The sequence below is a fragment of the Carcharodon carcharias genome, chromosome 12, assembly GCF_017639515.1.
Source record: "Carcharodon carcharias isolate sCarCar2 chromosome 12, sCarCar2.pri, whole genome shotgun sequence".
Lineage (NCBI taxonomy): Eukaryota > Metazoa > Chordata > Chondrichthyes > Lamniformes > Lamnidae > Carcharodon > Carcharodon carcharias.
The window spans coordinates 97995207-98019585 of record NC_054478.1 but is presented as its reverse complement, the minus strand read 5'-3'; the positions used below and the strand labels follow the sequence as shown (position 1 = coordinate 98019585).

General features: G+C 43.7%; 1 protein-coding gene across 1 annotated transcript in view; it reads right to left on the bottom strand.

The window, feature by feature from the left end:
- Positions 1–24379, bottom strand: part of ankar (ankyrin and armadillo repeat containing) — a 313107-nt gene that overhangs the window by 254279 nt on the left and 34449 nt on the right. The window contains exon 6 of the mRNA XM_041200254.1: positions 15718–15833. Within this exon, the coding sequence (XP_041056188.1) occupies positions 15718–15833 (116 nt within the window). The remainder of the gene's footprint in view (positions 1–15717; positions 15834–24379) is intronic.

The following is a 24379-nucleotide window of genomic DNA, read 5'->3' as shown; positions in this document are numbered from 1 at the left end:
CTGAGATTTGGTTTGCGCAGCAATTAACATCAGGTGTGGTGAGGATTCATCAATCATTCATCAATATTAGGGTTACTTCATCCGCAAAATGAGTATAAAAATGTATTAACCTGGACTACCTCTGATTTCCTACTTAGGCTTTATGTAATCTGGTAACAAATATTTTCTTCTCCAAGATGCCCAGTTTTGCATCTAGTTTGGCCCTTTCATCAGTCCAAACTGGTCTGGTAATGTTGATTTGTTATCCATGGTTATTTAAAAATTATTTATAGGTACAACTTTGCGCAGGTTTCAAAGATGGCCTTTTTTCTTTAAGAGAGTCTTCCCGCGCTCTTTGGATTTTGGCAGGCTCTCACTTTTATGGCAGTCCCGACCTCTTTGCCTATTGTTTTGTGCAGCGTTTCACTTAATGGATGATAATGGATCTTTCCCGCATGGATTTTCGGGTGCTTTAATATTATTTTCCAGTTTTGGCTGGGTTTTTTTTAAAACTGATTTTTTTTCCTCTGCCCATGACAGCTGTCTTCGAGTAAGCATTCAGGGTGCCAAAAGATGCACTTTAGATACCTGGACAGATCTCAGGCTGCATATCAGTATGCACCAGTTGAATATTGAGAGTGATAGTGGTGTGCCTCAACTTGGACAACATAATGCAGCAGTGAGGACTGGAGCTCCAGGAAGAAGGTGCTGAGCACAATGCCTGTTCAGAGGAGAAGGAGGAAGAGAAACTTGATATGGTTGAGGTCACTAGCAGTGGTGCAAATAGCTGCCTGGGGTCCCCGGATGGCCTAATTCTGACACAGTTTAGTTAGGCTGAAGCAACAAACTCATCTGACAGCCAAGTTCCGAATCTAATTTGCACCTGCATTCCCTAGTACAAAGTTGCCCTACAATCAATAAAGCATCCCTGTCACAGACACATATTACTCACCTTTCACAGCTGTTACTTGTAATGAATGTTAAACAAGGCCACATGCCAGGCAGCACTCAAACTGTCAAACAGCCACATGCATACTCTTGTTGGGGGCAGCAAGGAGAGGAAGAATGAGAAATGGAAACACTTTGAGCAGAATTCTCACTTCCACATGTCCCTTCTTTACCTTCTCTCTCATGGCCCACCCACACTCCCCCGCTAGCAATGAGCTGCAGAGCATTTTACTGCATTGAAGAGGTGCTGATAGACTAAGGCTAAGTTTTTATCAATCTTTTTTAAGGTAGCATTCAAAGTGTGCAAGCCATTTGGAGGGCCACTTAAATGCTGTGTTTGATGCTCTATGCAGGTAGTCATTCTTTCTATGAACATAGACATAATTGCAAAATCATGGTACTTATGCTTGAGTCAAACTCCCGGTGTTGGAAAGGCTGCTAGCAGCTCACACATTTTCTGCTGCTGCTGCTCCGGAATTTATTCTATTCATTGATCGCCCCCAAAGCTGAGGATCATGCTTCAGCTGAACAGAGCTTGGAGTATCCTGTGTCCTCTGACAGGGACTCTCCACTGCTCTCCCTGTCTCCAACACCTGGTCTTGCTCAGTTGTGATGTGTGATACACCATATGAGAATCCAACTATCTGCCTCATCGAGGTGTGTTTTTGAGTTGTTGGACGGTTTGCATGGGGTTTTGTGATGGTGCGTCCTTAGAGATTGTAAACTCCAATAAAGAGTCTTCATCCTTCTTCTGCAACACCTCCTATGGGATTTCTGATGGGTCTGTAGGAGATGAAAGGCATGATTAAGAATTGTCAAGGTAAGAAGGTGTTAAGTCATCATTGTGCATTTTTTTATTGGCTGCTAACATCAAATCAACATGAGTGAGTGCTGTACACCATCTGGCTGTGTGATATTTAATTATGTCACCAGGTAGCTGGAAGACTTTCAACTATTCATTTCCGATAACTAGGCATGCCAAGAGTTAGCATCAGAGGCGGCGGCTCTGGAAATAAGCTAACTCTTGGCTAGTGGGTCACATTTGCTCCACTGCTTCTCTAGTGTTGTGTGCTCTCTTCTCCTGCAAAGAAGGAAAGAAGAGACTTATAAGTTAGAGTAATGAAATGTGTTGAGTGGATGGGTGAACAACAGTTGTTGAGGGTGGCTGTGAGGGATAGGTGAGGCATTGTATTAAGATGAAGGTGAGTGAGAGTGGTGAATGGTCAGATGAGGATGGATGGGGAGGATTTTCCCTACGTTGGGCGGGCTGTGCAGGAATGGGCGCAGACCCGGTCACCACTGGCGATCGGGACCGCGCCGCCATTTTACGCGGGCAGGCCAATTAAGAGTGTTTGCCGGCTCCTGGGGACAGCAGGAGTGGGCAGGCGGTGGCGGATCGGCAATCGCTGCCGGGTCCAATGGCGACCCGGAGGCCTGTTTAAAGGCCAAGCTACAGCTGCTCCAAGGCTGCTTTACATGGCCAGAGGCATATCCAGGCTGGTCATGCAGGAGGGTAGGGCAGGTGATCATGTGCTAGGTTTTCTGATGAGTGCCTTGCTGCCCTCCTCAAAGAGGTGGCAGCATGGCGGGAGATGCTCGTCCCCCAGGATGGGAGGAGGAGGGCACCCCACCTGACCAAACATGCGTCGGAGGAGGTAGCGGAGGTCGTGAGCTCCCACAATGTGGCATGGCGCTCATGGATCCAGTGTCGCAAGCGGTTCAATGACTTGCTGCGCACGGAAAGAGTGAGTAGCATGTTGGCATCCTTCACTTCACCCAACATGTAAGCTTTCCCCCACCCCCTGCACCCCACCCATGTCTGGCTGGCCTGAATACAATGAGTCATTGACGGCATGTGTCCTTAGCTGGGCAGGCCAGCAGATATTCTCTATGCGTTGGTCAGCCTGAGAGGGTGGTGATGAGATGGGTTCTACACCCGCAGAATGTGGTGGACTGAGACCCACATGACTGTGGTGGGGGCAACCTGGAGGATCTGCATCCAGGCGCAGTGCTCAAACTCCAAGACGTGTCAAAATCAGGGCGATGACATGACGGGAAGTATTCCCCAAGGTGGCATGGAACAGGTCGATCTGCTGTCCTCTGCGATTCACGTCATTGTGCCTCCTTGCTAAGGCAGGTTAAACTGTGTGCTCCCAAGTGTGATGAAGGCAGCATGTGGCCAAGGGTGGGTGGGGGCGGGGGGGGGGGTGTGGATAAGGACACACCTGGCATTTTTGTGAGGGTGTTCGTCAGCAGCAGGGTAAGGGTGTTCTGGAGTGCTAAAATTTGCCAAGTTCATTATTGGATTATCAAGCCTGCAATAGAAAATTATCTTGGCTCCAATCTTCCATTGAAAAATATATCATTTCAGTGCCAATTCGACTCAAAATGACCCTACCTGGCCACAAAAATCATGTGACAAATCATAAACGCGAACTTGAGCTCTTGGTCGACTAACAACAGATACCAGTGATTCTTCACAAGCAGCATACTGACCAGCACAGCACCATAAAATAAACAGTAACAAGCATTACATTTATGACCAAAGAGACATACCATATCTTAGTGCAGTGTTGTCCATAGGATTTTGAAGCTTGCCAAACTTTTGGTGATCAGGTCACCTTTGCCACATGATACAAAATATATGTACTATTAATAAAACAAATGTGCAATATTTTGAAAATAGGTTTGAGGTTTTAAAGTGTCAGCAATCAAGATCAATAACTCACTGCCAGAGCCAGAAGAAAAGCTTCAAATGGGTTTTACGATCCAACTGTTCCAGAAAGCAAACCTGCTGTATACACTCCCAAAGGGTGGTGACAATATGTTAACTGAAATTTTCTGCTTCTAATAAGTGCACTCCAATTTATTTAAACAAAAACAAATTTCATCAAAAGTAAACAATTTCTATTTTAACCAGAATTTATATACTGTGGGACTTGTTGGAGCGGGGGGGAGGGGAGAGAAAGAATCAACAAATACTATGCATTGGCTTTTGCGCTCTCATTCTTGACTTTCTTACACTCTGTTGCCTGCCATTTCTAAACACATTGTCTGACAATTAAGACACTTGGCTCATGGTCAACTTACTGTAATCTCTCATTTTATACCAGTAGTGCCCTATTACTTTCAATTACTTGCTTCAACAGATCTATTAAGATGAAAGCTAAACATATTTGCATCTTGCTGCATTGTTCCAGTTTGCTAAAATTGCACATTTCAACTTTCCTTAGCAGCTATGCAGCTCTGCTCGTCGCTCAAGTACCTCAACAGTTTTTCAAAAAATGCGAACTACCAGCTAAACAAAACCGAGCTCTTCAGATGTGCAGAGTCCGGGGCAAGGGAGGCGGGTGAGCAGAGCTGGAAGTGTAGTAGGTGGTGCATGAAAGAATCCCTTTGGTTGCACCAATTGAAATTCTGAACTAAAAACTGTAACCTGGTTTAGGAATTTGCCATCATAGAGGAAAGATGTGAAAGAATATGCACATTCAAACCTTCTCAGGACAATCGTGAAGAACCTATTCTAAGCTAAAATCAGCTAGGAACAGAATCTCCTGATTTCAAAATTAATCAGCAATTAGATGATCCTCAAAACTTTCAAAGTTCTCTCAAGCATGCAAAGCCACAATAATGCATATGGGTGCACAATATTGCACTGGTTAGTTCATTGTTCTAGTTGATAAGTGCCTGAGATTCACAGGAGAATCTACCAACAACACAATATCTACTGCCCTTTCAAAAATATCTGGAACAAATACACAAAAACGATATCATGACACCAGTGAACACATCATTAATTAAGAAATTTAATAAGAGAACTGACAATGTCTAACTTTACAGTAGTAATAAGTGACGGGCATTTCAATTCTCAAATCTGGACATGCCTAATTTTCAAGGTAGATTTATGGATCACACTTTTCTGTGTTAATTATGTTACTGGTTCTCAGTGAATCAGATTATTTTATCATTGTGACCGTGACTAATAGCTGGAGAAGTGAACATCTCCTGTTAGTTACATTTCTCCAATGTAAAATTGGCTCAAATCTGCTTAGGAAGTTTAATAATAATGTACTGCCCCGGCCAGAAGACAGGAAGGAAAATATATGCCAACCTGGCTACTTTATAAAGTTATTACTTTTATTTTAAAAATGGACAAGGCTTTACCCTAACGAGCATGACTCATACCAGAGGAATTTCTAACTTTCAGAAACTAACAGGGACCTTGTTATCTTTAAAACTTGCATCTTTAATGCCCTCTGACTGCCGACAATCACATTCCAAAGAAATCCCCTTTGCATTTCTAAAGCAGACGATAGAGATGTTATGTCTGCAAAAAGACAAAAGGGGCCCCTGACTCCTCTACTAAACACCTCAAGCACATCCCTGCTTTTATATTCTAGTCTTCTCGAAATAAATGCCAACGTTGCATTTGCCTTCCTAACTACCGACTCAACCTGCAAGTTAACCCTAAGAGAATCCTGGACTAGGACTCCCAAGTCCCTTTGCATTTCAGATTTCTGAGTTCTCTCACCATTTAGAAAATAGTCCATGCCTCTATTCTTCCTACCAAAATGCATGACCTCACACTTCCCCACATTGTATTCCATCTGCCACTTCTTTGCCCATTCTCCTAACCTGTCCAAATCCTTCTGCAGCCTCCCCGCCTCCTCAATACTACCTGTCCCTCCACCTATCTTTGTATCATCTACAAACTTAGCCAGGATGCCCTCAGTTCTTTCACCTAGATCATTAATGTATAAAGGGACAAGTTGTGGTCCCAACACTGACCCCTGCGGAACTTCACTAGTCACCAGCCGCCATCCTGAGAAGGACTCCCTTATCCCCACTCTCTGCCTCCTGCCAGACAGCCAATCTGCTATCCATGCTAGTACCTTGCCTCTAACACCATGGGCTGTTATCTGAGCAGCCTCCTGTGCGGCACCTTGTCAAAGGCCTTCTGGAAGTCCAAGTAGATAACATCCATTGGCTCTCCTTTGTCTAACCTACTTGTTACCTCCTCAAAGAATTCTAACAGATTTGTTAGACATGACCTCCCCTTGATGAAACCATGCTGACTTTGCCCTATTTTATCATGCACTTTCAAGTATTCTGAAATCTCATCCTTAATAATGGACTCTAAAATCTTACCACCGACCGAGGTCAGGCTAATTGGCCTGTAATTTCTCATTTTTGCCCCACTCCCTTCTTAAGCAGGAGGGTTACATTAGTGATTTTCCAGTCATCTGGGACCTTCCCTAACTTCAGTGATTCCTCAAAGATCACCACTAACGTCTCCACTTTCTCTTCAGCTATCTCCTTCAGAACTCTGGGGTGTAATCCATCCGGCCCAAGTGATTTATCCACCTTCAGACCTTTCAGTTTTCCTAGCACCTTCTCCTTGGTAATGGCCACCATACTCACCTCTGCACCCCACCCCCCCGCCAACGACTGTCTTGAACTTTGGGGATGTTACTCGTGTCTTCCACCGTGAAGACTGACGCAAAGTACCTATTCAGTTCCTCTGCCATTTCTTTGTTCCCCACTACTACTTCTCCAGCGTCATTTTCCAGTGGCCCAATGTCCACTTTTGCCTCTCCCTTACCCTTTATATATCTAAAAAAACTCTTGCAATTTTTTTATATTATTGGCTAGTTTACCCTCATATTTAATCTTCTCCCTCCTTATTTCTTTTTTAGTTGTCCTCTGTTGGTCTTTGTAGGCTTCCCAATCCCCTGGTTTCCTACTGCTCTTCGCCGCATTGTATGCTTTCTCTTTAGCTTTTATGCTGTCCCTGACTTACCTTGTCAGCCATGGTTGCCTCATCCTCCCTTTAGCATGCTTCTTCCTAGGGATGAATTTTTGCTGTGTCTCCCAAATTACTCGCAGAAACTCCTGACATTGCTGTTCCACTGTCTTTCCAGCTAGGCTCAAATCCCAGTCAATTCTGGCCAGCTCCTCCCTCATGCCTCTGTAGTTGCCTTTATTCAACTGTAATACCGTTACATCTGATTCCAGCTTTTTCCTCTCAAATTGCAGGGTAAATTCTATCATATTATGGTTACTTCCTCCTTCACCTTAAGCTCCCTTATCAAATCTGCCTCATTACACATCACTAAATCTAGAATTGCCTTTTCCCTAGTGGGCTCCACCATAAGCTGCTCCAAAAAGCCATCTCGTAGACATTCTACAAATTCCTTTTCTTGGGATCCACTACCAACCTGATTTTTCCAGTCTACCTGCATATTGAAATCCCCCATGATCACTGTAACCTTGCCTTTCTTACACGCCTTTTCTATCTCCTGGTGTATCTTGCGCCCCACATACTGACTACTGTTCAGAGGCCTGTACATAACTCCCATTATTGTTTTTTTACTTTTGTGGTTCCTCAACTCTACCCACACAGATTCTACATCATCTGACCCTACGTCATTTCTTGTTATCGATTTAATTTCATTTCTTACTAACAAAGCAACCCCACCCCCTCTGCCAACCTGCCTATCTTTTCGATAGGATGTATATCCTTAGATATTTAGCTCCCAGTCCTGATCCCCTTGCAGCCATGTCTCAGTGATGCCCACCACATCATACCTGCCAATTTCAATCTGCGCCACAAGCTCATTTACCTTATTTTGTATACTGCGTGCATTCAGATACAACACTTTCAGTCCTGTATTTCCCATCCCCTTTCTCATTTTCGTCCCTTTATCTGATGTGCTTGAAGTTAGATTCCTAGCCCTTTCCAAACACTCTGTCCTATTTTGTGTTCTGGGGACTTTAATAGCCTCTCCTGGGCTCTCTTTTTTCAGTTTTTTCATAATTTTCCATGAAGTTGAATCCACCCCCCCACACGCTAACCTGCTGCTTTGTTTCCTATTAGTCATACTTCTTGGAGTTTTACCTTCACCCCCACTTTCTAGTTTAAAGTCCTGTTGACCACCCTATTTACACTTTTCGCTAGAACATTGGTCCCAGATCGGTTCAGGTGGAGACCGTCCCAACAGTACAGATCCCTCCTGTTCCAATACTGATGCCAGTGCCCCACAAAGTGGAACCCCTCTTTCCGGCCCCACTCCTTTTAGCCACATGTTTACTTCCCTTATTCTCGCTTCCCTATGCCAATTTGCACGTGGCTCCGGTAGTAATCCAGAGATTATAACTCTAGAGGACCTGTTCTTTAATTTAGTTCCTAGTTCCTGACAATCCCCAAACAGATCCTCTTTCCTAGTCTTACCTATGTTATTTGCCCCGACGTGGACCACAACTGGATCCTCCCCCTCCCTCTCCAATATCTTTTCAAGCCGGTTAGAGATATCCCTCACCCTGGCACCGGGCAGGCAACATACCAGGCGAGACTCTCGATCCTGCTTACAAAGGATGCTATCAATTCCCCTAATTATAGAATCCCCTACAACTACCTTTTTGCTGTCCCCTCTTGAATGGCCTCCTGTGCCACGGTGCCATGGTCAGCTGGCTCATCCTCCCTACAGCCCTGTACCTCATCCGCACAGGGAGCAAGTACCTCGTACCTGTTGGACAAGGTCAAGAGCTGAGGCTCCTCTGTTCCTGAACACAGGATCCCTCTACCTACCTCACTTGCAGTCCACCCTGCCGACCCTGACCACTGACCGAACTTGAGGTACTTAATCTACTGGGGTGACCGCCTCCTGAAACAAAGCGTCCAGGTAACTCTCCCCCTCCCGGATGTGCTGCAGCATCCGGAGCTCGAACTCCAGCTCATCAATTCTGAGCTGGTTCCTCCAGCAACCAACACTTGCTGCAGATGTGGTTACTGCGGCTCGCAATGAGATCTGCCAGCTCCCACATCATACAGCTATAGCACATCACCTGCCCAGCCATCTCGACTTAGATAATTAATTTATTAATTAGCTTTGCAGTGTTTTTTTTTCAAATTTGGTGCAGATTTCCTATCAACCAATCAGGTCACAGCTTTCCTGTGATGTCACTTTTTCAGTTTTGGCTTCAGATACTCTCAAGCTGCTAGAACCTGTAATATTGCCATGTGGAACTGAACCCAGGCAGTCTGCCATTTCATCATCTAACAGGTAGCAGCAGAAAGAGCTCTGTTCAACTGAAGTGCCTGGCTCTCATCTACACTGAACCAATGGAACATTGTATCTGTGCCTTCAAGGCTAATTTATCTCTACGTGCCTTCCCCATCGTGGAAGTCCTCACTTCTGGAAAGTCGGATCATCCTGAAACAGTTTCAGCCTGCTAACCTCTGAAGGAATACACCACTGAACGTTTGATTCTGGGCGGACGTAAAACCAAAACTCTTATTTTTATCATTGTCTTTCCCTATAGCCTTTTCTTACTGTTATCCATCTTTTATTGTATGAGTGCAAAAAGGAGCAGACATTGCAAAACACCTTCCTGTGTTTTGCGTCTCTAAAATAGACCAACCCTCTTATTTTACCTTATCTCGAGTTTGCTGTGAGGTTATTAATAGAGGATTGGATCACTTCAAACTGAAGGGTTGGGAGAACAGAGGGAGGAAGAGGGGAAAATGTGGGGAAATCAGAAATCAAAAACACCTTTCTGTTTATAGACAGGTAGTGAGAAGAGAAGTCAGGTGTCACGAAAGTATAATAATTCTCATAATATTGTGATTTATTGTACAAGTAGGTCTGTGTGTGTGCACATGTGCACTCATGCATGTGTGTGTGATTTAATTCAATTGGAGGCAGCTGGTCTGGAAGCTTTGACTCATCAAAAGAAGTTAGGCTTAAAATGCTAAATACGCCAACATGGCTGAAGTCTTACAATGTGAGGTGAGGAGAATTCTCATTTTTAGATAAATCTGAATTTCAAAGAGATGGCAGGATATTACACCTAGCCAGAGAAGCTAGGCCAAGCAGGGAAAATGAGAGATTATTTCAAAAGAAACGGAAATGCGAAAACTTGATCTCCGGCGGGAAAAGTTAGCAATGGAGGAAAGAGAGAGAGGGAGAGGGACAGAAAATACCGACATAAAAAGCTGGACTTTAAAAACAAAAAGAGACATCAGGTGCTGAGGAAAGTTCTGATGATGAAAAAACCTTTAACCCAGTGGGGAGATGTTTAAATTGCTGTTCTGAAGTTTGAAGAAAGAGGTGCGGAAGCGTTATTTGTTTCATTTGTGAAGATAGCTAAACAGACAAAATGGCCACAGGAAAACTGGACATTGCTGTTACAATCTAGGTTAGTGGGTAGAGCACATGAGGTTTATGCTTCACTGTCAGAAGAAATGTCAGTGGATTATGATATTGTAGAAAAGGGTATTTTGAGTGCAAATGAGTTGGTTCCTGAGGCATTCAGGCACAAATTTAGGAATATAAGAAAGCAGCCTGGGCAAACTCATATTGAGTTTGAGAGAGTAAAAAACTAATTTTGATTGGTGGATACGGGCATTAAAGATAGAAACAACATATGCAGCTCTTAGAGAAGTAATTCTTTTGGAAGAGTTCAAAGATTCAATTCCTTCATAGTGAGAACTCATGTGGAGGGACGGAGGTTTAAAATGGTAAGACAAGCAGCAGAGATGATTATGAGTTAGTTCATTGAGCTAAACCTTTTTTCATCATCCTTTTAAATTAGAGAAGGATAAAAAGCTGGAAGATGAAAAGAAGGTGGATAGTCAGGGAAGAGATGGAGTAGGTGGAAATTCCCAGGAAGTTTTTTCTCAAAATAAAAAGGAAGGTATTGAAGGTAGAATTGACACTCGAAAATTGAAGTGTTTTCATTGTAATAAAGTTGGGCACATGAAGTCAGTGTGTTGAAAATTATAGGGAAAATCTGTTGGAATTATTGGATTGCAAATAAGCTTTGGAAGTAAAAGTATGTGGATCCTGAGGCTCAGGCACAGGAAAAAACAGTGGTTTGTGTACAGGTAAAACAGAAAGAATCAGTGATAAGTAAAGAAGTGGGAATGTGTTAACAATTTGCCTAAGGGAGTTCTGAGGAGCAGGTTACAGAAATGTTTAAAGATTCTGTATGTGAAGGGGAAGTCTTTCCATGTGTACAGGGTGGAGTAGGTAAAGATATTAAAATTTTAAGAGACATGGGGGCTACTCAAGCCTTAATGTTGTGGGATAGTGATATTTGTTGTTCAAAGGGAGTATTGCAGGAATAAGTACAAGTGGGGTACATGGAGATGCTAAATCTGTTCCACTGTGGAAGGTAAATTTAAAAGAGTAATTAGAAAACAGGTGAGGTGAATGTTGGAGCAGTGGAAAATTTGCCCATTGCAGGAGTTCAATTTATTTTAGGTAATGATATAGCTGGGTCAAAAATGTGGGTGCTGAGTATGGTAGTTGAGCAGTCTGTAGAGGTGTTTTTAACAGAAGTGGTGCAGAAGGAGCATCCTGGGTTGTTTCCAGATTGTGTGATAAAATCCTGAAACAGGAAGGAGAGGAAGTTAAAGGCAGAGATAAGACATTGAAGTTCAATTAGCTGACACCTGTCTTTGATAAGGTTGTTCAGGAAGAAAAAAATGGAGGAGAATGCAGCTGAAGTACTTAGCTCAAGGCAGTTGGTAGAGTTACAGAAAAAGGATCCACAAATAAAACAGTTATATCAGACAACATCCTCAGAAGCTGAGGCATAATATTTTCCAGAATGGTATTACCTTAAGAGTAATGTGTTAATAGAAAGTGGTGGCCATATCAGGTTTCAACAGATGAAAACTGCAGGGAAGTACATCAGATCGTTATACCATTTGGATTTAGAAATGAGATACTAAGAATAGCTGATGAAATTCCAATTGGGGGATTTTTAGGAATTAGAAAGACACAGATGAAAATACAAAAATATTTTTATTGGCCTGGATTGCATAGAGATGTAGTTAAATTCTGTAGAACATGTCATACATGTCAGGTGATAGGGAAACCACAAGCAGTGATTAAGCTGGCACCTTTAATTCCAATTCAAGCATTTGAAGAACCTTTTGCTAGGGTCATGATTGCTTGTGCAGAACCCCTCCCTAAGACTAAATGTGGAAATCAGTACATACTGACAATTATGCATTTGTCTACAAGGTTTCCTGAAGTGATACATTTGAGAATGTTATAATAGACAATTGTGGAAGAGTTGACTAAATTATTTACTAGATATGGCTTACCAAAAGAAATAATATCAGGTCGGGGTTCAGATTTCATGTGTCAGTTGTTTAAGGAAGTAGTGAACAGTTTGGGGACAAAATAGTTCAAGTTAACAGCTTACCATCCTGAATCACAATGGGCATTGGAAAGATGGCATCAAACTTTAAAAACTATGATGAGAGTGTATAGTCAGGATTAACCACAGGATTGGGATATGGGAATTCCATTCTTGTTATTTGCTATTAGGGAGGCTCCTAATGCATCGACTGGATTTAGTCCTTTTGAATTAGTCTAAGGTAATGAGGTAAGGGGACAACCAAACTTGATTCATGTGGAATTGGTGGGTCAAAATTTGGAAACTACTCTTCTGGATTATGTATCAAACTTCAGAGGAAGTTTGGACAGAGCATGTGGGTTAGTATGGGAACATTTGAAGATATTGAAGCAAGTGATGCAAGTAAAGGCAGTTAGAAAAGCTATACGCGTAGTTGTATTGCTGGGGAACAAGTGTTAGTTCTATTACCAGTACTGGATGACTGATTAAAGGCAAGGTTTGGTGGGCCTTACAGGATTGAAAATAATTTGAGTGAACTAAATTATTTAATAAATACTCCAGATAGAGGAAAGAAGCAGAGGGTGTGTCATGTAAATATGGCTAAAAAGTACTTTGACAGGGAAGAGGACCAAAAGGAGGTATTAGTGGTGGTAGATAAGGAGAAAGAGGTAGAATTGAAGGATTCTGAAATTGATTTTCCTGTAATCAAATTGGATAATGAGGGGCTATTTGGAAATTTAAATGTAATATTGAGTTACCTTCCAGGCAAGGTGTCAAAGTGACTTGGAGAACCTATTGCAGTCACACAAAGCTATTTGTGGAATAAGCTGGGGAGGACAAATTTAGCTATACATGATGTGAGTGTAGAAATTTCATCTTCGATAAGGCAACATTCTTATAGATTAAATCTAGCAAAGTTATCACAAGTACAGAAAGAAATCAAATTCATGCTTCAAAATGACATAATCGAGTCTAGTTGCAGTAACTGGAGTTCACCTATTGTGATGGTACTGAAACCAGATGGAACACAAAGACTGTGTGTGGACTATCGAAATGTGAATGCAGTGACAAAAGTGGATTCATAATCCGTAGCATGGTTGGAAGGTTGTATTGAGAAAGTGGGATAATCAAAGATTATCACAACGATTGACTTGCTGAGAAGATATTGGCAAGTACCATTATTGGAGAGAGCAAAGGAGATATCGGCTTTTGTGACACCAGATGGACTATATCAGTTTAAAGTCATGCCATTTGGTATGAAAAATGCATCCGCAACATTTCAAAGACTGAGAAACAAAGTAATTGCAGGAATAAGCAATTGTACAGTTTATATTGACAACTTGATAGTTTTCAGTCAAATGTGGGAGGAACATTTATAACATCTGGAAGAATTATTTAGTTGACTACAAAGAGCTAATTTGGTGATGAACTTGGCTTAAAGTGAATTTGCAAAAGCGCAAGTTACATATCTACACTATACCATTGGACATGGTGAGGTGGCTCTGAGAGGTGTGAAAGTCAAAGCTATCATGGGTTTCCCTGTGCCTACAACAAAATGAGAAGTTTTGAGATTTCTGGGCGCAAGTGGGTTTTACTGGAAATTTGTACCAAATTTTAGCAGTGTGGCTGCTCCATTTACTGAACTATTAAAAACAAACAAACAAAAAGTTTCAAGGGACACATGAATGTCAGAAGTCATTTGACATTTTGAAAACTGTTTGACCACAACACCAGTTTTGGCAGTACTTAATTATGACAAGCAATTTAAGTTGGCCATTGATGCAATTGATATAGGCATTGGTGCTGTACTATTGCAAGAAGAAGAAACTGGAATTGAGAAACTGATCGGGTACTTTTCACAGAAGTTGAATGTACAACAGAGAAAATATTGACTGAAATATTGATCAACGATTGAAAAGGAGACTTTGGGTCTATGTTGGCATGACAGCATTTTGAGATTTATGTTGCAAAGAATTCATCAGGAACAATTGCTTATACAGACCACAATCCTTTAAGGTTTCTGGGCAAATTTCAAGACCAAAGTGCAAAGCTATTCAGATGGAGTTTATTACAACCACTTAATCTATAGATTATACATGTGTCTGGACTAGAAAATATAATTGCAGATGCATTGTCGAGAGTTTAAAGCTCAAAGGGGAAAGCGGACATTTAAAACCTGGACACTGGACTAAGATGATTTCTGTTGATGCCAAGGATTTGTATATATACTGTTATGTTAATGCATGCATCTGGTACTATAATAGTGAGTATATAGATAATTACAGGAGGCAGTGTAAGATGGGTTAAAAAAATGAAGCCGTCTTTTTAAATTATGATAGTTTATTTTCTCGTAGGGAGGGGGGTGTCACGAAAGCATAATAATTCTCATAATATTATTGTGATTTATTGTAAAAATAGATTAATAGTGGGTTTGGATAGTGTGCGTGCATGAGGTAAAGTTCCAAAGACATATGGGAACAATGGAATTTGTATTAAAAGGGAGAAACATATATAAAGGAGAATGAGGCTATGAGTCAAGGAAAGCATTGTAAGATCTACCAGAAGTGTGAAAAGCCTTCAGTATTTGTGCATTAAACCTGCTGTCTACAGAAACCGAAGCTGGGAAGAGCCATTTTGAATTCTACTGTCCAGGGTATTGCGTTGGCATTGTGTTGTGTTTAAAACATTTTTTTTAACCATTGCCTTAATGGGGGCATAACTAGAAGCCAGGTTAATTCAGGGGTTTAGGAGTTATTATAGTAGTAATTTGTATAACTATGTATGTGCTGGAAATCTTACTTCTGAATTCAGGGCAAAATAAAATACAAATTGCAAAACCCCATTGTGACCACATGATCAAGTTTCCCTCGTGGATTTGTTCCAATGGGCACACATCATCTGCCGCGTCATAACACCAGGGCTGTTTAAATTAATCCCGCTCCGGTCTGTGACAATACACTGATTGAACTTTATTGGTTTATAAACTGTGTTACATTACTAAAGCATTAGCAAAAGTTAATGCCATTAGAAAGAAATTATCAGGTTAGTTCAATGAGTTAATACAATACTTGGAACAACTAGGGCCACACAGAAACTGATGTAATCTATGAATATTAAATTCACTGCTGCAACAAAAATCTACTCATTTTGTTTTATCAGTAATTATTTAGTTGTTTGATCTTGTACAATTAAATCACCCTGGTAAAAGATACTATAAGTATTCACAAGAGATATCCATTCAAATGAATGATTAAAAAAAGGTTTTGAAAAAGTCACACAATTAAGCTGGAAATACGCTTTAATAATTGTAGATTGAATTGAGTATTTTCTTGTTTACTTCCCTCAGCTTGAGACAGAATTAACATCACTTTGACAAAATTATCAGTTCATCATTGCTTGTGTCTCACTACATCAGAACAAAAATTCTACTTAAAAATAGAATGAAGACATGGGATCAGGTTATTTTTCCCACAGAATGATTGGATGGGGAGAAAGAAAAGAAACAGGAAACTGGGGAAAAGTAAACAAAAATAGTTGGGGTAAATATTATCAATATAAACACGACAGCGTAATGTACAGGACAGGTTTTGTAATGACATGAAAACTGTTTTTTTTATATAAAACAAGATTTGAACTTACCTTTGCCCATGAAATTTCATAATAGGTATGGTATATTGACCCCTGAGTAACATATCAGGTTTGAACAATTGCTTCAAATAGTTCATTGCTTGGGTCTGGATATCATTAAAGGCAGCCTGTAGCAAAACAGCAATAATTATAAAACATAATGACCTACATTTTATTTACTGTGTAGCAGAATTCAACTTGCCAAAAATAAACATTTCCATATAAAATTGTGTACTGTAACTTCTTGTTCCCTCTCCCACCACTCCTGAGCATAATCATTCATGCAGAAATAAATTCAATATACCAGTAATCCTATAGAGATATCAGGAAGAGGAGAAGGGAGGTCCAGCATCAAAATTCAGAGACACCTCACTCAAATGTGGTTTCTCATGTGTGTGTCATCCACTATCCACACAATCATATTCCAATACAGCTCACTGGACAGTGACTAGGCATAAGGGTTCTGGCTGATCATTTTTTTCTACCCAGAGGCTTCTAGCCACTGAACACAGATATCAATTGGAAAGGCCAATTCTAATCAGCTGATCTGAGCCAATTGATTTTTTTTTTAGTTGCTCATGGATGTGGGCATCACTGACAAAGCCAACATTTGTTACCCACCCCTAATTGTCCTTGAGAAGGTGGTGGCGTGCCAATTTCTTGAATCGCTGCAAAGTGTAGGTACATCCACAGTGATATTAGGGAGGGAGTTCCAGCATTTTGACCCAGACACAATGAAGGAACGGTGACACATTACCAAATCAGGATGATCTGTGACTTGGAAAGAACTTACAGGTCATTGTGTTTCCATACATCTGCTGCTCTTGCCCTTCTAGACGGTGGAGGTTGCAGGTTTGAAATGTGCTGCCTGAGGAGGCTTAATGAGTTGCTGCAATACATCTTGTTAAGAACATAAGATGGTAAGATGGTATTTGATACACACAGCAGTCGTGGTGCAGGGAGTGCCTAAGGTGGAGAAATGGGGTGGTAATCAAATAGTTGCTTTGTCCTGGATAGTGTTGGGCTTCTTGAGTGTTTTTGGAACTGTACTCATTTAGGCAAGTGGGGAGTATTCTATCACACTACTAACTTGTGCCTTGTAAATGGTGGAAAGGCTTGGGGAAGTCAGGATATGAATTATTCGCCACAGAATACCCAGCCTCTGACCTGCCCTTGTAACCACCAGTATTTATGTGGCTGGTCTACTTAAGTTTCTGGTCAATGGTGACCTACAGGATGTAAATGGTGGGGGATTTAGCAATGGCAGTGTCATTGAATGTCAAGGTGATGTGGTTAGATTCTCTCTTGTTGGAGAAGGATATTGTCTGGCATTTGTGTTATGTGAATATTTCTTGCCACTTATCAGCTCAAGCCACAGAATGTTATTCAGGTCTTCCCTATTTTTTCCTGTAAATAAATTAAAAAATTAAAATATCTTTGGTTCCCCTCCTTGGTATCATCATGCCTTCTTGAACAAGAAGGCAGCACCAAAATTCTCCCATCCGGGACTAAGTCCTTTGGCAGGGGTGGGGACAGGGATGGGGAGTGTTCCCTGTTGTGAGAGCCAACAGGAAACCCCACAGAATCTGGAATCCCCGGCATCATTAATTAAGCAGTTGGGGGTTTCCCGACATCTGGCGAGGTGGGGTGGGGTGGATGGCCTGTGCTGTCATATCTGGGCGCCATACTTAAAAGGCGCCCGGACATCCAAATTAGTGCCAAATGCTATAGAGATATCAGGAAGGGGAGAGGGGAGATCCAGAACCAAAATTCAGATTCACTTCCCTGTGCATCCTCCTTGACCATGTGGAGGTCAGGAGGAGTGTTCTCTACCCAGCTGATGGGAGGAAGATGTCGAGCTGGGAAACCAACCTTGCATGAGCGCAGGTCACTGATTCTGTAAGTGCCCAGGCTGTCTAGTGCAGGTCAGCCATACAATGTCAGAAAAGGATGAACGATCTCATCCACTCCGCCAGGGTGAGTGAAGCTTCAGCTGCTCACACTACCACAATGAAAACAATGAATGTCAGGGTACATGGACCTCAGAGGCAATGATACAAGTGTGTGCCTCATGGCCCCACTACTGTGCATCCACTCTGCAGTGGAATGACCACTGTGCCTCCTTCATCCTTCCACATAGAGAGCTCAATGTTGTATGGAAGGTGGGGGGCGGGGGGGGCAGGGTGGGCCCAGGTGCATCTCCGCAAATGAGGTGCCTTTCTGAGCCTTATCCTTGCATGTGGATGGGCTCAGTGCTCTGGAGGAAGCTGGCACGCAACCCTTCTGGGCAACTTGCAGAGCATTAATGCGTTCCACATTATCTAGTGGGCTTTCTCCAAGAGTGGGACTATGAGAAATGATTGTGAAATTGCTACCTATGAATAGATGCAACATACAATTCCCCTCAAACCGATCTTTTCTGTTGTCTTTGAACAGGATAAATTCAGGCACAACCTGCAGGCAAGAATGTCAGAAGATGAGAGGGGGCACCCACATCTGGAGGTTCTCAGGGAGTTAGAGGAGAGGGCAGCATAGCTGACAGGTGTAGAATGGGACTGGACAACTGGCAATAGCGAACTTGGATTTGGGCCTTGGGCCCAGTAACGATTCATGCATGGTATAGAAACCTGAGGGCCAAGTGTGCCTCCATGTTGGAGGCAGCTCATGCTGTCATTTGCTCTCTCCCTTACAGGTGCCAACAGGAAAAGGCCAAGGCCCGAGCCATAGGAATCCATCAGGTCTCAGCAGAAGCCCTAGCCCGGAGAGAGGACAAGAGGGTAGATCAGAACCTGTAGAGGTGTCACAGCAGACACCGGCACCTCCACCAACCCAGAGAGAGAGGCACACCTCAGTGGGTATGAGCTCTAGCATAGGAAGGACCTCAAACTCTGATGGTCACTGAACAGACACATGTCTGCAGCAGGAGGAGGCAGGGTCAACTGAGCTCATGCAGAACTCGGAGGAATGCTGGGGAAGAGGCATCTGCAAGGTCAGAGTCGGAGGACAGGCCTCTGGAATCGGCCTTCCAACTGATGGAGGAGAGTCAACAAGAGGCGGGGGAACATTAGGCAGAGGAATTGGAAGCCCTCAACAGGGTGACATGCAAATTGGAGGATCCTGCCCACCTGTTGGATGAAGAAGTGGTGCTGACCTGTGCATGCAGTGGTCCCCATTGGGAGGTTGGCAGACTCCATGGAGATCATAATCCAGCAGACCTTGCTGGAAATGCACAACGACTTGCACTTTATCGCGGTAGCCATGGGGGAGCTTCTGCGGTAGGCACGCAAGAGGGGGATGGGGCACCTCGACATCCCTCTAGGTGCCCCCTCCTCTCAAGGAGTCAGGCTGGGGCCTTCGGCCACCCAAAGGGAGCAGAAATGCCAGCAGGTCACCCCTGGACACCCACTCAGGAATTTCACAGGTTGTCTGGCTCTCATGATCCCCTCTGCCTGTGACCCTTCAACCTCATCCTCTGTCATTGCAGGGAGAGCAGCTGGCCCAGAAAGGAACAGCTAAAGGAAGTCCAGGCCCTCCAGCCATCAAAGTCATCAAAGGCAACAGGGCCAACTAGTCAACAGGCTGTCTCCACCCCTGCTGCAGATGTTGGGGGAGCACCTACAAGAAGTAGCGGGCCAAGGTAAATCAAGCAATATTGATCAGAACTGGTTGCACAGGTGAACAATTGATTTTCACATTTAGAAAAGTAATATAAATATAATCACTTTCACTTCAATAATATTTACTGTCTTGTTTCAGTGTAGTCCTGAAAGTTTACCAAACGCCACCCCCACCCCTCTCCTACAGACACCCAACAACCAACACCCCAAATGAATCTGCAGTGAGTCAAGAGTATGTGGCAGGGCCCTTGCAAGCCATATGCAGGCATGCTCCAGCACACGCTGAGCCTTCATCTATCAAAGTATCATGTGTCCCAGGGCCCTGGCATTGTCAATACTACCTGTTGGGGTTCCCTTTCAGTTGTCCAGTTAAGATGACCTGCTTCTCCGCCCATCCACTGAGCATACTGCCATGCAGCATCTCAGGATCTCCACCACGAAGCTGTTTAGTTTCAACCAGGCCAACAATGGTGGTAGTCACATCACACCCTTTCTCCCATTACCAATGGGTCCCCTGGCATTTCTTTTGATCTTCTCACTGTTAACCTTCAACCCTCTCCCTTCTCCTTTAACAATGTGCAAGTCAACGTCCACCTAACTTTCCTACCCAAGAATCCCAACCCCATAACCATTGACCTGCCTGCCCACCCCTCGAGTCCATGAGTATCACTGCATCCCCACCAATGGCCCTCGGTGCCCCTTCACGCAGCCCTTACCCTCCCACTCTACTGGCTCCCTCTGCCCCCTGTAACCCTCACCACTCTCTCATATCATGCCCACCTTCAGTTCGCTCCCCATAAGTCCACAATCGACTCAACTGGCCCCTCCGTGAACCCCTTCACTCCATGTCCCTTCAGACCTGCAAACCCCCCTCCCCCACCCCTTAACACCTGGACAACCCCCCCCCATGCTACTTCACATCTACACATAACCACCCCCCCACCTGGCACACACCATGGCTCCTCCCACCACCCCCCTCTGTTCCATCTGCGACCTTGCTACAACCTTGGAATACTCTTCCCAGCAACCCCAACCACCACCACTCCCACCTCTTCAGTCCTCTCCTAACCTTCTTTAATCACCTCCCCCCTGCCCAAACAAACCCTCGCAGCCCAAAAAGTGTTTCCTGCTGCCTTCCTCCTGCAGCTGGATGATCCAATCCCATGGTGAAATCCCTGAAATATGGTCTGAAGGTTGAACAAGGTCCCTAGAAGAAGGTCCAAAGGTTGAACGAGGTCACTGTGTGGATAATTCCCATCTTCTGGGAGCTTTATCATGGAGGAGCCACATGGATGAAGCTCCACCCACCCTGTGCTGCACATGTTGCTCCAAGGTCTTATAGCTGGGGGCCTCCATCTTCTCCTTGGATGCCCGCATGCCGACCAAGGCCATCTTAAATTAATTTCCAACTTTAGCATTTCATGTTGCTCCAGATTTGTTCTGGACAGGTGCTTTTTCCCACTGGTGTCATGGAGAATCAGGCATGGGGAGAATGATTCCAGTCAGGCCTTCATCTGCATCCCATTTATGGGATGCAAATCGGTTTCACACTGGTCTCTGGTGGGAATCGAGACCTGTCATGGTGGGCAATTTTCTACCCCCACCACTCCTCCAGTAGAATATCCAATTCTATACCATTAAATCTAAGAAACATAGGCTCAAGCACCCAAAAGCACACTAGCAGCCTAACTGACCATCAACAGATCTCACTCAAATGCCTGAAGAAATAACTGATCTCCCTCCCTATGGTTAAATAATCTGATAATGTCAGAAATCTTTTAAGCTGTTCCACTGCTAACTACCTGTCTCCTCTGTTGTCTCTACCATACTTCTGATGCTAGTCATGAAAACCTCATGAATTTCTTTGCACCCAAATAGATGCTATCTGCTTTACTGCCTCAGCCTGCTGAAAAACCTCTGCCATTCTGATCATTATCAGCAAATTCCTTACTCCAGTTCCAAAGTCACAACATTCTATAGTTTCACTTCTATCTCTACCTAAGGCCTTACCAGAGAGGAGCTGGAGGCGGTGGTGTAATGGTAGTATCACCGGGATAGTAATACAAAGGCCCAAGCTCTAGGGACACAGGCTCATGGCAGCTGGTGGAATTTAAATTCAATTAATAAATCTGGAATTAAATGCTAGACTCAGTAATGGTGACCTTGAAACAATTGCTGGCTGACGTAAAAACCCATCTGGTTCACTATTGTCCTTTAAAGAAGGAAATCTGCTGTCCTTAGCTGGCATGGCCTACAGTAACGTGGTTGAACTTTAATGCCCTCTGAAATGGCCCAGCAAGCCACTCAGTTGTATCAAATCACTATGAAGTCTCAAAACAAACATGAAACCGACAGACCACCCGGCATAGACCTAAGCACCAGAAACAACAACAGCAAACCTGGCCCTGTTGACCCTGCAAGGTCCTCCTTACTAACATCTGGGGGCTTGTGCTAAAATTGGGAGGGCTGTCCCATAGACAAGTCTGACATAGTCATGCTCGCAGAATCATACCTTACAGACAATATCCCAGGCACCATCATCATCATCCCTGGGATAAAAACAGGAAATGCTGGAAACACTGAGCAGTTCTGGCAGCATCCATGGAGAGAGAAACAGTGTTAATGTTTAGAGTCCAAATGACTCTTCTTCGGAACTGGAGAACAAGAGTCATATTGGAGTCGAAACGTTTACTTTGTTTCTCTCTGCACAGATGCAGCCAGACCAGCAGTGTTTTTCCAGCATTTTCTGTTTTTATTTCCAGTATCCGCAGTATTTTGATTTTATCACCACCATCCCTGGTTATGTCCTGTCCCACCAACAGACCCACCACAGTGGTATACAGTCAGGAAGGAGTTGACCTCGGTGCCTTCAACATTGACTCCCGACCCTATGAAGTCTCATGGCACCAGGTCAAACATGGGCAAAGAAATATCCTACTGATTACCACCTATGGCCGCTGATGAATCAGTACTCCTCCATGTTGAACTCCAATTGGAAGAAGCACCAAGGGTAGCAAGGGCTCAGAATGTATTCTGGGTAGGGGCCTTCAAAGTCCATCAGCAAGGGTGGCTCCATTACTGGCCATACTTGCTAAGTCCGAAAGGACATAACTGCTAGACTTGGTCTGTAGCAGGTGTTGAGGGAACCAACAAGAGGGAAAAACCCACTTGACCTCATCCTTACTAATCTGCCTGTCGCAGATGCAACTGTTCATGGCAGTATTGGAAAAAGTGACCACAGTCCTTTTGGAGGCAAAGTCCCACCTTCACATTGAGGATACCCTCCATCGTGTTGTGCAGCACTATCACCAGAAATGGGATAAATTTCAAACAGATTTAGCAATTCAAAACTAAGTATCCATGAGGACTGCTGCTGTGGGCCATCAGCAGCAGTACTGTATTCAACAACAATCTGTAACTTCAGGGCCCAACATATCCCTCACTCTGCAATTACCATGAAGCGGATGATCAATCCTGGTTGAAACAAGAGTGCAGGAGGGCATACCAGGAGCAGCACCAGGCATATCTAAAAAGGTAAAAACAAAAAAACTGCGGATGCTGGAAATCCAAAACAAAAACAGAATTACCTGGAAAAACTCAGCAGGTCTGGCAGCATCAGCGGAGAAGAAAAGAGTTGACGTTTCGAGTCCTCATGACCCTTCGACAGAACTTGAGTTCGAGTCCAGGTCAGCTCTTTCCTGGACTCGAACTCAAGTTCTGTCGAAGGGTCATGAGGACTCGAAACGTCAACTCTTTTCTTCTCCGCCGATGCTGCCAGACCCGCTGAGTTTTTCCAGGTAATTCTGTTTTTATCTAAAAAGGTGTCAACCTGGTGAAGCTACAACACAGGGCTATTTGCATGCCAAACAGCAGAGGCAGCATGCAATAGCCAGAGTGAAGTCATCCCACAAACAACAGATCAGTTCTAAGCCCTACAGTTCTGTCACATCCAGTTGTGAATGGTGGACAGGAGGAGGAGGAGGCACCAGAAATATACCCACCCTCAATGATGGGGGAGCCCAGCACATTAGTGCAAAAGCAAAGTTGAAGCATTTGCAACCAGTTTCAGCCAGTATTGCCCAGCGGATGATCCACCTTGGCCTCCTTCTGAGGTCTCCAGCATCACAGATGCCAGTCTTCAGCCAATTTGATTCACTCCACGTGATATCAAGAAGCGGCTGCAAAGGCTATGGGCCCTGACAACATTCTAGCAATAATACTGAAGACTTGTGTTTCAGAACTAGTTGCGTCCTTAGCCTAGCTGTTCCAGTACAGTTAGAACACTGGCAACTACCAAGCAATGTGGAAAATTGTCCAGGTAGGTCCTGTCCACAAAAAGCAGGATAAATCTATCCTGACCAATTACCCATAGTCTACTCTCGATCATTAGCAAAGTGATGGAAGGGGTCTTCGGCAGTGCTATTAAGCGGCATTTACTCAGTAATGACTTGCTCAATAACACTCAGTTTGAGTTCCACCAGGGTCACGCAGCTCCTGACCTTATTACAGCCTTGGCTCAAACATGGACAAAGAGCTGAACTCCAGAGGTGAGGTGATAGGGACTGCCCTCATGGCAACATTTGCCTCAGTGTGGCAACAAGGAGGCATAGCAAAATTTAAGTCAATGGGAATCGGGAGAAAACCCTCCACTGGTTCAAGCCATGCCTAGCACAAAGGAAGACGATTATGGTTGTTGGAGGTCAATCAGCTCAGTCCTGGGACATTGCTGCAGGAGTTCTTCAGGGTAGTGTCCTAGGTCCAACCATCTTCAGCTTCATCAATGATCGTATCGCCATCGCAAAGTTGGAGGTCAGGATGTTCATGGATGATTGCACCATTTGTGATACCTCAGATATTGAAGCATTCCGTGTCCATCTGCAACAAGACCTGGAAAACAGTCAGGTTTGGCCTGATAAGTGGCAAGTAACATTCATGCTACACAAGTGCCAAACAATGACCATTTCCAACAAGTCAGAATATAACCATCCCCTTTGGCATTCAATGGCATTACCATGGCTGAATCCCCCAATATCATGGGGCTACCATTGATCAGAAAC